This window comes from Manduca sexta, chromosome 11, assembly GCF_014839805.1.
Source record: "Manduca sexta isolate Smith_Timp_Sample1 chromosome 11, JHU_Msex_v1.0, whole genome shotgun sequence".
In the NCBI taxonomy this organism is placed as follows: Eukaryota; Metazoa; Arthropoda; class Insecta; order Lepidoptera; family Sphingidae; genus Manduca; species Manduca sexta.
Genome location: NC_051125.1, coordinates 11,279,558 through 11,294,985, shown reverse-complemented (window position 1 = coordinate 11,294,985; position 15,428 = coordinate 11,279,558). Strand labels below are relative to the sequence as shown.

General features: G+C 33.2%; 1 protein-coding gene across 3 annotated transcripts in view; it reads left to right on the top strand.

Moving 5' to 3' along the window:
• The window catches only part of LOC115444306 (fatty acid synthase), a 31,831-nt gene extending 16,516 nt beyond the window's left edge, over window positions 1–15,315 (top strand). For all 3 annotated transcript variants that reach the window (XM_030170036.1, XM_030170035.1, XM_030170037.1), the window contains exons 19-41: window positions 559–749; window positions 930–1,087; window positions 1,276–1,527; window positions 1,660–1,777; window positions 2,108–2,362; window positions 2,451–2,742; window positions 3,175–3,320; window positions 3,507–3,653; window positions 3,787–3,890; window positions 4,170–4,317; window positions 4,626–4,797; window positions 8,165–8,277; window positions 8,661–8,825; window positions 9,086–9,273; window positions 9,620–9,775; window positions 10,114–10,368; window positions 10,625–10,760; window positions 11,351–11,519; window positions 11,785–11,935; window positions 12,617–12,770; window positions 13,633–13,803; window positions 13,966–14,068; window positions 14,713–15,315. In XM_030170036.1, the coding sequence (XP_030025896.1) occupies window positions 559–749; window positions 930–1,087; window positions 1,276–1,527; window positions 1,660–1,777; window positions 2,108–2,362; window positions 2,451–2,742; window positions 3,175–3,320; window positions 3,507–3,653; window positions 3,787–3,890; window positions 4,170–4,317; window positions 4,626–4,797; window positions 8,165–8,277; window positions 8,661–8,825; window positions 9,086–9,273; window positions 9,620–9,775; window positions 10,114–10,368; window positions 10,625–10,760; window positions 11,351–11,519; window positions 11,785–11,935; window positions 12,617–12,770; window positions 13,633–13,803; window positions 13,966–14,068; window positions 14,713–15,266 (4,298 nt within the window). In that variant the 3' untranslated portion in view covers window positions 15,267–15,315. The remainder of the gene's footprint in view (window positions 1–558; window positions 750–929; window positions 1,088–1,275; window positions 1,528–1,659; window positions 1,778–2,107; window positions 2,363–2,450; window positions 2,743–3,174; window positions 3,321–3,506; window positions 3,654–3,786; window positions 3,891–4,169; window positions 4,318–4,625; window positions 4,798–8,164; window positions 8,278–8,660; window positions 8,826–9,085; window positions 9,274–9,619; window positions 9,776–10,113; window positions 10,369–10,624; window positions 10,761–11,350; window positions 11,520–11,784; window positions 11,936–12,616; window positions 12,771–13,632; window positions 13,804–13,965; window positions 14,069–14,712) is intronic.
• The last annotated feature ends 113 nt before the right edge of the window (window positions 15,316–15,428 follow it).

Below are 15,428 nucleotides of genomic sequence, written 5' to 3'. Positions count from 1 at the left end.
AAAAGATCTTAGTGGTTTAATACGTTATATTAACCGCATCATGAATTCTCAAGGAATAAGGTGGTAAACTTGGTACAAGTCCTAAATTAGTTTTTACTAATGATATTTCAATAGATACTGTAGATTTCAAGATAATAATATAATTCCGTAAACGCAGATAAAGCATTTTCGATCCCTCTGCCATTATGATTTATGTCAGTATTAATCAAATATATTATAATATGTTTATATTTCTCTTTGCCTTGTTGTAGACGCGCCAAGATATCTCAAATCTTGTCCATTCCATTCACATGTCTGGAAGAAATCGCGGAATGCAATAAGACCAGTAGTACTATTGTGTTAATTTTATTATTATTTTTATTATTATATTTATTTTTATTTTATGTTTGTACTTTCACTATTGATGTAACAATAAACTGTAATAAATACATAAATGTAGATATCCGACTCTGCAAAATGGATACGACATTAAAATGGTAGTCTTCCCTTCAAATTATTCTATTACGAGTGATAACCGGCCAACCACTTCTGCTTCTGAAAACTATCTTTTATTTCCAGGTAAAAACGTGTTACCAGAATCAGCTGTTCTGGTCCTTGTGTGGGAGACTCTCGCTATGTACCGAGAAATGGATTACAGCAACCTCTCGATAGTGTTTGAGAATATTCATTTCTTAAGCGAAGTTGTTATTAAACGTGATAGTTCTCTGAAGTTGTCTATAATGATTAACAGAGGAGATAGTAAGTTTGAGGTAAACCAAAATTATTTTATATCAGTCTAATTAATTTCTAAAGTTTGAATGAATGAATTAAAATGTTGAATTTGTATTATTACAGATACACTTTACCGTACGCAGACAGTTTTGCTCATTGCTTTTATATTCCAAACTTTACCACTAATATATTACTATTATACTGCATCGATATTTTAGGTTTGCTACGACAACACGTTAATAGCCACTGGTGTCATAAATGGTGTTAAAATGGTCCATTTCCAGCAAGTGTTCGAAGAAGAGGAAAAAGACGATGACATTATTTTGAACTCTGAAGATATTTACAGAGTATTTGAGACGCGAGGGTTTTCTTACGAGTAAGATATATATTTCAAAGAATTGGTGAATATAGTCTTTAGAGCTAACTAGACTAACATTAATTTACAATAAGTGAATACCCTACTTTCAAAACTTTTTGAACTTGTTGGATTAATAACTTCCCGAAATGTACCATAAAGATGATTATATTCCGAATCAAATTTTATGTAACGTTAACATGTTTCAGTGGACAGTTCAAATCGATCCACTCGTCAAACATCGAATGTAACAAAGCACGTGTCAAGTGGACAAACGAATGGGTTACATTCCTGGACTCTCTGATGCAACTGAACACTCTAACGCGAGACTGTGAAGGGGTGTCTGTGCCTAAATTCATTAGAAAATTGAGTATCAGTATGGTCGAACAAGATATCTATAGGCAAAATTTTGATGGGGACTACTGCAGTGCGGTTTTGAATCACTTACAAGGAATAACAAGGTAGTTAAGTATTATGGTTTGATATAAAATTTGTATGATGTTCATACATCAACGTTGTTGTTAGTTTATATGGTTTAAGTATTTTAAAATGAGAACCTTATTCAACTATATCAAACTAATATTTTGTTTAAGATGTGCAGGGGTGGAGATCGATACCGTTATTTTTACCGATAAGCCAGTTTACGAAAAAGAGTGTGATGTTTTGGAAACAAGATCATTCTTTCCCTATTATTCTATGAACAGAGTTGACGTAAGTAAGAAAGTAATGTGGCACATTATATAATTTTCCATTAAATTGATAGAAACGAGTGTCTGCCTTGTGATTTATAGTAATCCAAGGTAGGATAATCATATTAACGCGTTTAAATATTATAATATATTAGTGAGCACGGGTGTTCTTTACTACTGAAAGGGTTTCAAGCCTTTGTTCACTACGCTGTGTGGGGGACAGGCTTCACATACTTTTTAAATTCATAAACTCAGGTGTATGTGCTTTAGGTTTTACCCTACAGATATCGCTCTCAGCAAATCCTTCCATTTTCAACAAGTCCATTGTGTTTTTAATAATTCCTTTTTTTAGTTAAATACTTCGTTGCACATAATTTTGCAAATAGTATCTGAAAATGCTGATACCAATATAATTAGGGTAATTGCAACCACCAATTCTCAAGGTGAAATCATCGCCTCACTAAAAGAAGTAGCTGATAAAATGCCAATTGAAGTGGAAATAGAAATCAATCTAGTAAATGGACAATCAAATGAAATTATCGCCAAAACTAAAGATACTGAAAAAACGAACGTGCTTATTATTGAAAATCTGTTTGGGAATCAGCAGGTAAAACTTAAAGAAAATATTTATAAAAAAATAAAGTAGATGATATATTTTAACAAAATTTTATATCAAAATACATTTTTATTTTTAGACACTACATACCATAAGGAACATATCGGAAGAATCCTTCATATTGACGTTAGAACAAAGCGTTCCCAACATTCAACCGAATTTAAGGGAACATTTCACAATAATCACGTCTTTGTCTGATGGAAAGCAAATACTAATTTTACTAAAGAGGGCTCATTTGAAACAGGAGACTATATACGTTAAGATCAGTTCGGATAATAAATTCTCTTGGGTGCCACGTGTGTACGGCGAGTTGAAGACGACGAAACGTGTGGTTTTAATCTCGGAACGACAGGCTTATTGTGGCGTCTTAGGTAATTGGAACAATCTGACTAATTCATTGAAGTAATGTGAGTTTATTTCGGCAATCAAATTTTTGTATCGTGTGAGACGTCAAATTATATTTTATTGTGACCATTTCAATGTTGCTCATTAGAATAATGATTCTAGTTGTAACGATATTAAGTAGTATTTCAAAATGTTCCGATGTAATCGATGCTCGTGGTAAACCCTTATCAATATGTTACTGGCTTTATTACTTAAACTTGTATCAGTCGACTAGTTAATTAAAAATTAAAACGTATCGACAGACACGTGATTGGAGCTTTGTTTGCGGCAAAGATAAACAGAGTTTCTACGCAAGCAAACCTATTTATGTCATAAATACAAAAGTTTGGACATTTAGATTCTGGTTGCTCAATGACTCGTTACACTGATATGGATATAGAAGTTTGTTATGTTTATAGGTTTCGTTCACAAATTACGGAGAGATGGTGCGAAGAAATTATGTGCTGTTATTATAGATGATTTCCAAGCAGCTAGTTTTAACCCTGAAATTAATATTTATAAAGATCAAATTGAGAAGAATTTAGCAATAAATATTATGAAAAAGGTATGTTTTCTATTGTATTTAAAAAATATCAGATCCAAATACCGCCACAGAGTTATTATAAGTATTGTATGATATAAACAAGTGACGCAGCAATAAAGAGCTATGAGTTTTTTTGTCTCCAACATTTAGAATGTGTAAATATTATTGCTGATTTAAAATTATTAAGTGACCTATTTTCTTTTTCAGGGTCAGTGGGGTTCATATTACTATACTCTAAGCCCCAAATTTGTTACCCTTCGAAATGCTACTTTGACGAAAATAGCACCTAGTATCCAAGATGGGCTAGTCTGGGTGGAGCAAGCTCCAATAATAGCTAATAATAACTTAGTACAGGTATAAATATTTTCAGTAAATATCCCAGTTCCACTTTTCTGTTTTTTTGACCATTTTGTAGTTTAGTGCGAGTATGGCATGTGGAATGCAAGTTTCATTTATTCGTAATAAAAAAAAAATCTTATTGATCTAGGTTTCCTTCGCCGGTCTATCCTTGAAGGATTTGGAGAAGGCTGTGAACAACGAAAAAATTGAAGATACTTCATTCGGATTGGACTTCAGTGGTATTGACATAAGGTATGATTGTTTACATCTGTTACGCAATTATTTGTGTACTATAATAATTATGGTACTAAGTCAATAGCTGCTATTTTTTCATTGAGATAGTTTACATGATGAACAATACAATTTTTACACCATGTAAACGATGCAATATAAATAACTTGTTATAACAAGTTATTTATCTTATATGTATGTCTGAATGTCTTAAAGTCAACAACCCATAGATAATTCCTCTCCAAATCACAAATCATCAGGTTTCATTTTCCCGGCTCAATGTATATCTGTTGTTACTAGTGGTGACAGAGTAATGGGTATAATAAAAGGATCAGTGAGCAGCTCCATCGAAGCTGACTTTGATTTACTTTGGCCTGTTCCTGACCACTGGAGTTTAGAAGAAGCTGCCACAGTACCTCTGCCTTATGTTCATGCTTATTACTGCCTTGTAAGTTTATTTTTATTAATATTATGAACCTAATTTGTTTGTATTTGGATATACCGAATTATTTAGGAGTGCCATCCGATAGTCTTCGAGTATAAGCCTCAGATATTCTCAAAGAGATTTTTTATTACTATTTCAAGCATATTCTTGAACTTACGATTTGAGGTCGTATTGTCATCATCATCAGCAGTAATCAGTATAACCTAATTTTTTTTCTACAAGATCTGAGAATACTTTGATTCAGCCTTAATCATTTCGCCTTAATCATACGCGTTTTTATTGGACTACATGTTTTTTTTTTTATTTCCCAGACCATGAGAAGTGAGCTATGCAAGGGTCAAACAGTGCTTGTGACAGGTGGAACAGGGGCTCTCGGGCAAGCCATTATTTCATTATGCTTGAATATTAACTGCAAAGTCTTTACAACAGTCAGCACTTTAGACAAGAAGAAATTTCTGTTAAAATTATTTCCCGAACTGAATGGTGAGTAGTTTTACGTATACGATTTATATGTTTAATAGTGGTATTAGATTGAGAATTTAGGAAGCAGGTTTTATTTATTTGATTATTAAATATATTGTTATTTTCGCTATTATTACTGGCCATTTATATTTACATAACATCATAATAATACATAACATCACGCATTTTATCCCCGAAGGGGTATGCAGAGGCGCAACTAGGGCACCCACTTTTCGCCAAGTATGTTCCGTCCCATGATGTGATAGGGGGCGAGCCTATCGCCATATCGGGCACAAATTCCAGACTCCGGGCTGATATTGAGCAGAAAAACCCAAATATTTATATTTACTACTAAAATAAACTGTTTTGCACAGTTAAACCTTCTTCCATCGGATTTTGGCACGTACAATAGTGTTGTTGAATATTCCGTGTTTAAATCCAAACTCAACCAAATGGGACTGCATTTTTATTTGTCAAAACAGCTGTCTAACACACCGCATTGGAACAGAATCCTCCTTCTACGTTTCTAAAGGAATTTTGGTTTACAGATTACCTATACGTACTTACTGTACTCTTTATAATAAAATAGGATGAGAATGATTATTTTGTACTGTATTGTAACAAAAAAGAAGAAAAATTAAATCCTTTTAACAAAAAAAATCTCTCTTCAAATAACACTACAATGTAAAAAAAAATTACTTTATATACGGGTTAATACGAAATTATTAAAAGACAAATATGGTAATTAAAATCAATTTATTTTGCTTAAAACATGGTATAAATAATGTAATATTCATTAAAATGTAATTATAAAAGTTAATTATATAATTTAATTATTCATTTTTTAAATATTTAGTAATAGTAGTTATAATAAAACGTTCCCAATAGTTAGTACTGTACAAGTATAATATGTAACTTATTTTTAGGAGTCTGTACTTCAAAAAGAACTGTTATAGGATCACTCTTTGTTCATCCGTCTGTCTGTCTGGCTTCACAACCCTTTTTCTCAGGAACGCGATGAGCTATCAAGTTGAAATTTACATCAAATACTCGAGAATACGATCTATTTCAGCTGTAAAAAAATCAAACTTCTAAGTCCATGCGATCAAAAGATATGACCGTTTATGTCGCGTCTTTTCGCATTGTTTGTGATTTTACAAGGGAAATAAAACCTATAGGGTAACTCTCGTCTACATAGAATCATAAAAAACTGGCAAGACATTGAGTCTTCAGCACATGTAAAGAAGAACAAATTGAAAACTGCAAATATGTGCTTTCATAACAAATAAAGAAAAATTTACCATAACAAATATTATTTGCGGTCAGTGTAAAAACCATGCGTAAGGATCGAACTGCAAAGTTAAGTTTGTAAAGTTTGGACTTAGACAATTTTCCTACAAGTTTTAACGGAACACTGGATGAGTGAATCCAACTCGCATTTGTCCAGTTTTTATGTAACTGCATAACTAAGAAACTAAGCCACTGATCAGGTAATCAGAGGAACGTATAAATTAAGACAGTCGCCTATCAAAATCTTCCAGTGGCGAAGGGTGAAATTTTTCAAAACGTAACCCGGTGTGAAAAAATTTGCGTCAGTTAAGATATCGGGAGCAATTTATGGGAAAACAAAAACTAAGACAACGAATTAGTCTTGATTCGAAATCGACTAACGTTGACATACCTACTAAATTACCTATTATGCGTAAATAATTGAAACATTTATAAAATCGAACAATAAATGTGGATAATTCTCCTTCCATTAATCACAAATATAAGTACTTACCTATTAATTTGTTATAACAGCAACAAAAGTAAGTATTAAAATTATAACCTCCAAATAGGTAAGTATCCGTATTTTTTTTTTCAAAATAAAACTTTAAATGTAATTACCTCATATAGAAATAGGTATCACGATCGCCAAACAGACCAACAGTTTAAAGGTACTTACATGATAAACGTATATAATTATCAATTTAAATAATCAAGAAAGGTTATTCGTTAACTTTTGCTTGTATCGTTTTAAATTCAGTAAAATATAATAAGTAAGTATTTATTTTCTTCTAACACACATTTTGTGTCTAAAATCAAAAACTTTCTGATCTACTTTTAATATTTAACCATCTAAATACTAATATGTGAAATTACAGACTAATAATATACTTACGTAAAGGTAGACATTAAACTGATCACAGGTAGTTAATTCCATTATAATACACATTTACTTGTAGTTTCTAAATAAACAAAGCGCTGGTAACTAAATATCACAAAACTATCAAAAAATAAAATGAATATGACAATTTACAAACACCGCAACTTGGTAGCATAATAAATTATGACGTTTAATGGACGTAAAGAGTGACAACTATACGAAGTCGGTTAACGTGAAGCCGAAAATGCTCGGGTTCCCTTTCCCCATATCTTCCGCGCGATTCCGACAAACACTAGCATAGAAAGTCATACAAAGTGCTGCCATCTGTATTAAAAAACATACTACGACATTAAGCCGCTTGACAGCGGGTTACCTTAGGCCAGTGGCGTCACAATTTCACTTTGGTAACGGAATTTCTGGGAAACTAAATACAAGGTGCGCCATCTAACGTTATTTAAAACAGGTAATCGATATCGATTAAATTAACAAACAACGGGCTATTCGCCGATAAATGTCATTATTAAGTGATCATTAATTAATAAGTTAAGCTATTATAATTATTGTCCACTGTATGGTATGTTGTAAATTTATATTTGCCTATTAAATATTTTGTTTAGTATCCCCGAAAACCTAAAAGGGAAGCCGGTGGGAATCGGCTTATATGGACGCTTCGCCACTGAAACCTTCATAAACGAGTGCCAATTGAACTGCGTTTGACAATCGCGACATCCCTAATAATTATGTAAAATTTGATAATGACCAGTGAAATAGACAATACAAAGATACCTAATCAAATAGGCTGTGCCCCCCCCCCCCCCCCCAGGTATGTCTTGCGCGCTCAGTCTCCACACCAAAAGCACGCCTATGTACGATGGACATTTGCCGCCGCCCTAGCGAGGTGTGTAAAAATATATCAAACGAATAGCAGAATAAATATCCTAGATAATATTGTTTTGTATCACCTACCCAAGACAACTAATGAGAATATAAGACGGCACTTGAGAATTATAGATCAGCTTCAGTTGGTTTTAGAGAACGCGTGTAAAAATATTTGCAAAATAAAACCCGAAACCCTTAAAGAAACAATGAAGGTTTTGTCAATTTTAAGTTATCTCGAACAAAAAGCTGGGCGATTTTAAAAATTCTTTGTTCTTTCCAAACTTATATTCCAACGGGATCCGAAAACTTTCAGACTTTACGGATAAAGCTACTAAAACCTTAAAATGATAAACTTTGCAGAACATCACGTCGGTTACTCTGGAGACGATTCATTTCACAGTATGGTTACTATTTATACGAAGAACAAAGGCTGCGATTTAGTCATAAATTCTTCTACTGGCTCTTTGCGAGAGGTAATTATAAATATCCTTCTTAGTATTTTGAAAAGTCTATAAATGAAAAAGTCCTTACTGATGGGGCAAAAGGGCTCTGTAATTTAGTGACCATCCTTTGGATGTGTAGGTACTATGACTATTTTTCAATCTGTGTGATTTCTACTGTGTGATACAATAGATTTGGTAAATTCTTGTGAACAAACACCCTAAACAAATAATTAAATTTAAAAAATTACCATAAGATTTACTTCATATTTTTACTTCTTTTAGCGCCTATTTTATGATTACTTAATGAATCTTTCTCGTGAAATATAATATAAGACGACAAATTAGAAACGTTTTAACTATACATCCAAATTAATAATGTTACATCGTTTTTATATATTTTAATTTATTTCCAGGCTGCCATGAAATGTGTAGGCGTTTTCGGATTATTCCTGGACTTGAGTAAATATGATATGGACAATAATAAAGTTATTGGTATGGCATACCTATGTGGAGTTAGAAACTACAGAGCCGTGGACCTTAGTAATATATTTAGACCTGAAAATAATAAAGATAAAAAGGTAACAAATTTTACTATGTAATCATAACTTAGGTCTCCAAAAAGAAAGATCTTCATCTATACTTCTCGTGTCTGAGTTATTTGGATTAAACTAATCTTTTAATTCCTATCCATCAGCACCTAAGCTGCTCCAATATGGAAACTGCACTATATTTTTTCTAAACACGTTGCTGAAAAGATGGAGTCAACTCCTAAGGAGATATTTATATAAATTATAATAAAGTTCATAACACATTTTCAATATTACTATTACGTTTCTAGCTGTTACAAAAAATGGTTAGTGAAGGCATTGCAAATGGTATGGTGAAACCATTAACTAGAGTGATTTATTCGCCCAAAGACGTGGCAAGGGCGTTCAGATTATTATCTGCTAGCAATCATAGAGGAAGAGCACTTATTCGAATGAGAGATCCTATTATAACGAATCAAGGAATGCTGGTATCGCCAAGGTACGAATATACATCACGTCTTTTTCTGCGAAGGGGTTGGACAGAAGTCTATTCTAGTTCCAACCAAGGCACTCACTTTTCACCACCGTATTCATAGGGCGATTCTATCGCCATATCGGGCAAAAATGGTCACTAATAATATTATATTAAAAACAGCAGAGCTTCATCATTTCGCAAAAAGGATTCTAGATGAGACATTGTTTCATATAATATTACGTATTGGATGTTTTATCGATCATCTTCTCAAGTTTTACTTTCTAAATAGAGACAAGATTTCATGCAATACATAATTATATTTTTCCCCAAATAGTAAACGACTAATACATACACTAACATTTCATTTCAGATTAACATTATCAAATAAAGGAGTATACATAGTGATAAATGATAACAAAGACCTAGGAATCGAACTAGTTGACAGATTGGTTAAGCGAGGAGCTAGAAAAATAGTCATACACACGAGATCTAGACCAGTTTCTGGCTATACTCAAACTAAATTTGTGTAAGTTTTCTTAATTTAATGTTAATAGTAATCCTCTTTGTCACATTAATTGGCAATTATAATGTTTCCAACGACAGCTTAACTGCTAATTAATTATATCACGGTTGGAAGCTAGTAATTCGTTTAAAATATTAAACGAGGACCCTTGTCGCCGATTTCAGTTTCAATATTATCATTTCGCTGGTAATGTGGTTGGAAGCTTTATATATTTTTAAAATTTTAAATGAGGTTAAGATATAATATTTATGAATAAAGAATGAAGTATTATTTAAATCATAAAAAATATTTCGAGGAACTTAAGTTACCAAAGCGGGTGCAAATAATTAAGAAGTTTTCAGAACATGGATGAGAGAGGATGTGGCCATAAAATTAAATTCTGAAAACCTTCAAACTGAGCAAGGATGTATAAGGATGATCAAGGACGGTACTAAAATTGGACAAATTAAAGGGATATTCATTGTTCAAAATTTGGAAGGTTTGGTTAAAGTCAACCAAGATGAGAGTAATGAAGAATTTTCAAATAAATTTAGCAAATTAGTAATGATTGTGTCTAACTTAGATGTTATTACTAGAACCTATTGCAGTGAATTAAGGTAGGTTTAAAAATCAATGTTTTGTAGTCAATTATTAAATTTGATATTTTATGATTCTACTTTGAATGCAATGGTAAGCCAGGACATATCCAGTAAAATAGTCATCATAATAATACAAATAAGTGTTCAAACGAAACGTCTCCCGTGGCTTGATGTTATAATATTATTCAAACTAAACTTACCATTATTTTCATGATAAAAAATCCTAAAATGTTGTAAATAATCCACTCTGTATTCGCCATTTAATTTTTCCCAGCCATTTTGTGATACTATCGCCTTTATCACAAAATGACGCCGATGAGTACTCTGTAGCCATCGTCGAGAAGATATGTCGAGCGAGGAACGACATCGGGTACCCGGCCTTGGTTTTACGTTACAACGGTTACAATGATGTAAGGAACGGTGTTGTGTACATTATATAAAATTGAAGTGATGTGGGTTTTATTTGTGATTTAGAAGTATTGGTTGTATTGTACAAACGAAACCATTACACAGAAAAGTCATTAGCTATTAATTTCATGCCGTAAGTAGATAATACCGTTTCCTAGCCTAACGCACTACTATATGATACCTACTAGACCTTCGAAACAAAAAACTACCTCAAGTTAGTTCTTGTTACATGATACATTAGTTGGACTAACTCATTCATGACAATCAGGCTATGGAATGGTTTGTCTACATACGTGTTCCATCCTTCCTATAACTTGGGGTCCTTCAAGCAGAGAGTGAAGAATTATGCCGGCATGACTGTGCCGACCATCCAGGGATGCTCGTATATTTTGCCGGTAGGCATTTTCTTTGGACTTCACTTCGGTTCATATCAGCTGCAGTAAACTTTGCCAAGCCCTGGTAAAAAAAACTAGACAAAACTGTGTACAGCTTTATCGTGAATTCCTGAGTCTAACATCAAAGAATTTAATATATAGAATATGGTATTCAGGCATCGCTATTCCTGTTTCGATAAATAACATTTATTTTACAGTCAGAGAACAAATTCATCGGATCGTGTGACAAATTGTTACCTGCACCGAGGTCGGCGCTTTTCGATGCAATGGAAAAGAGTTTGAAGCTAAAACACAAATACGTTCGCACGTTCAATTTGAAGAATACCAAACGTTTGGATTTTATACAGAAAATATCCGATGTAGTGGGTGAGTTTTTTTAAAGTGAGAACTTGTTTATTACTATCGAACCGAAAACATTGCAGTTAGTTGCGGACCGGAGTATGTTGGCTTTAGTCAAAACCTAGATATTAGAAAACTGAAGTTAAATTAAAGTATTTTTAGAATATTGCTTATTATAAAAAAAAAAAATAAGAATGGGAATAAATAATATTTAGAGAGAGAATTCATATTCATAGAGGCTTGGTTTTAAAGAACTAAAAAGGCTTATCATTCCTATTATTTTATATTTTAGGTACAAAATTCGTAGAAGACGCAAACAACAAAAAGACCTTAGGAGATTTGAAATTAAATAATAGTACTTTGACAGAAATAAAGGCAATTATAAGTGAATCTTATAATGTAGATTATCATCTTGAAAAGATTCAACATATGACTATTCAAAGGTAAGTCTTTTTTCATTATTTCTTTGAATAACGTGACTAGCTTCCTGTTCGCCTAATGGTAAGCGATACGCTCACACTTATACAGTGGAAACACCACCCAACACCTTGAATTACAAAGTATTATTAAGTGTTCTACTGCGCTTGCCATACTGCGACATCCAGTAGTAACTACACACTGCTACTTTGTGGCAGAAATAGACCTTGTGGTGGTACCTACCCAGGCAGCCTCGTAAATATGACAGTCCTGCCACCAGTGCTATTAAGCTCTTTTATCAAGTTAATAATATCAGCCCTGTATTATATACTTGCCCACTGCTGAGCACGGGCCTCCTCTACTACTGAGAGGGATTAGGCCTTAGTCCACCACGCTGGCCTAGTGCGGATTGGTAGACACCGACACCTTCGAAATTCCTATAGAGAGAGAACTTCTCAGATGTGCAGGTTTCCTCACGATGTTTTCCTTTACCGTTAAAGCGAACGATAAATTCACAAAGAATACACACATGATTTTTTAGAAAAGCCAGAGGTGTGTGCCTTTGGGATATGAACCTGCGGACATTCGTCTTGGCAGTCCGTTCCACACCCAACTAGGCTATCGCCGCTTTTATCGACTTATCTGTGTATAATTTATAATTTAATTTTGTTATAAATTGAATGTAGAACCATAATTATACATTTTAGTCTCAAAAACCTTGGTAAGGACGATACAAATAAAAATGACGAAATTACAAGCGGACCTGGAGTATTTTACACGCACATCGAATCTGAAAAAACACACATGTTGGATTCACTTCCTGTTGTACCAATGATTACTTTATTAAATGATGGAACTGAGGTAAATATGAATGAAAGCTTTACTAAATATTATAAAAAAATACGGCAATATTTTGTTAACTTATGCAATATACCACTGTTGTACATTAATGATATACAGGGTAATTTTGACATCGCGTTACTAAATGAAACTACAAAGTTGTCTACTTGGAAATAACACTATACAATACGTTACTTGAGCTGTTGATGTAAAATAAAAAAGCGTAAGTTTAGAACAAAATAAATATTAATAAGAAGTAATTTTTATTTTACGCGCCCTAAAGCCACTACTACTACTATAAGAGAATTTGTTGCAGTGTCAATATCATTCATATAGTCAAAAATACACTCACGCACACGTCATATTCGCATTAAGCTACAAAATGATAAAAAAATCAGAAACTAAAACTAGTATTTTTGGTGAAAATATTAGTCATTAATGGATGATTTTTGGCACAATGTCAGCAAAGGTGGAGACGAGTATCTGGTTTCATTTAGTAACGCAATGTCAAAATGATCCTGTATAAAAGGATAATATGCGCTTACAGTCCCTTAAATAATTGACTTGTTCTGTGCTTGCATTAATAATATTGGGTTGAAATAATATGATAGTTTATGTGCACAAAATATAAACTATTTATTTATTGCACACTAAAGCTAGTGGGGTCATCCTTGTTTTGTTACTATTTTGAAATTAGTATTTAGTATTTACACCCATCGGCGCTGATTCTTCTTCATTGTGAGTACAAAACAGATTTTATCTAAGATGACGTACAGATCTGATGACCGGTCACATAACATTCGTTTTTAACAAAATAAAAACTACAACACTCGTCACAACTAATTTAATTTTAATTATTTCTTTCATAGTATTTTTTTTTTAGAATGATTTGGATCCACAAGGGACGTATCTTACGATGATACCAGGTTTTGAAGGCAGGTCAGATATATTTACGTCAATAGCAGAGAGACTGAAGATACAAGCTGTTACAATCCCATTAGGACCAGATATGCCACATGACAGCATACCAAAAATGGCTGCGGAAGTCAGAAAGGTAAAATTTAATACAAGATTTTAAAACTATTAAATGTCTAAATTGATACTATTGTATCGTCTTGTTGTTGCTAACAATAAATTACCTAATTATCATAAAATAAACCAATTCATAGTTTCTTGGAATTGCAAATAAATTTATGAACACTAATTTTATTTTTAGACCATGAAAACTAAGTTCGAGACGAAATCAAAGTTTTATCTTTTAGGATATTCATTCGGGGTTAACATCGCATTAGAATTGGCAGCATTGTTAGAGAAAGAAGGTTAGTAAGCCTTATAAAATATTTTAAATGTTTATTAAAGTTAGCTCTTAGTAAGTCTATTTAATGAACAATGATATTAAATATTGATAATTTAATGGAAAAAGTAGAAGAAAATTTTGTGACGGCCTTTAGCTAAGAGATCCTGATGTTATGCTCATGTGATTACATTAGGTCTAAATTGGTTCATTCGATGTTTATTTATTTATTTCAAACACACACACACACACACATACGCCTTCTATGTCCAAAGGGGCGGCGGCAGAGGCACAACTAATGCACTTTTTTGCCCCATAATGTGATAGGAAGGCGAGCTTTTCGTCATATCGAGCACAAATTCCAGACTTCGGGCTGACACTGAACAGAAAAATCCAATCACCTTTCCCGACTCGGGGATCGTACCCGAGCCTTCAGCACTGCAGTCTTACCAGAATACCACTGACACAGTCAATTATTTTCAAAATTATTAATCAATTCCGGAATTCTAAAATGACAGTTTTAAAGTATCTATTCACATAGTTACATAGTATATTTTCGCATAACATCCAACGAAATGTAATAATGATACACATAATTCATTTCAAATCACGAGCCCGCTTCATGGCCTATATTTGATCGTAACTAACCTTCATAAACCATATTTTCAGGTCACGAGGGCATTGTGTACTGTTTGGACAGCAGCCCAGACGCGTTACGGGTCCAGATTAACGTTTATCTAGGCAATATAACGCAGGCGCAACTGCAAAATACTGTCATAGAACATGCGTATTACCTAATAACTGGTTTTGAATCTATCGAACTAAAACATGATTTGGATAATGCCATAACGTGGTCGGAAAAGGTGGAATGCTGTTTAGCTAAACTAAAAGGTTTAGTGAACTACTCGAACGAGTATAAGAAGGTGATATTGGAGTCCATGTACCAGAGGTTTAGATTGGCCCAGGAGTATAAGCCGAAGATAAAGTTGCGTTCCGAATTGGTTCTCATAAGAGGCGTTCAGAATTTAGAACAGCTTTCAGATGATTATGGGCTAGGTGTTTACAGTGAGAAGAAAGTCAGTGTGCATAACTTGGGAATTGAGTATAAATTAGTTCCACGCGACTGCAGAGTCCCGAATATAATCAATAGACTGCTTGAGCCTTCTCTGCTAGAAATATTTAGAAAAAAGAATCTTTGCGATACATACGTCATTGAAGCGTGATTTGGTTATTATTAATATAGGATTTACTAATAAAAGGTTAAAAAATAAATGTATTTTCTTTGGTTACCTGGACTCTAAATCGTGTAAAATGATTTCTAGAAACCTTAAAGGATCATAATTTAAAATTGTTATGTTAGTGATTTTGGACTGAAAGTCCTTCTT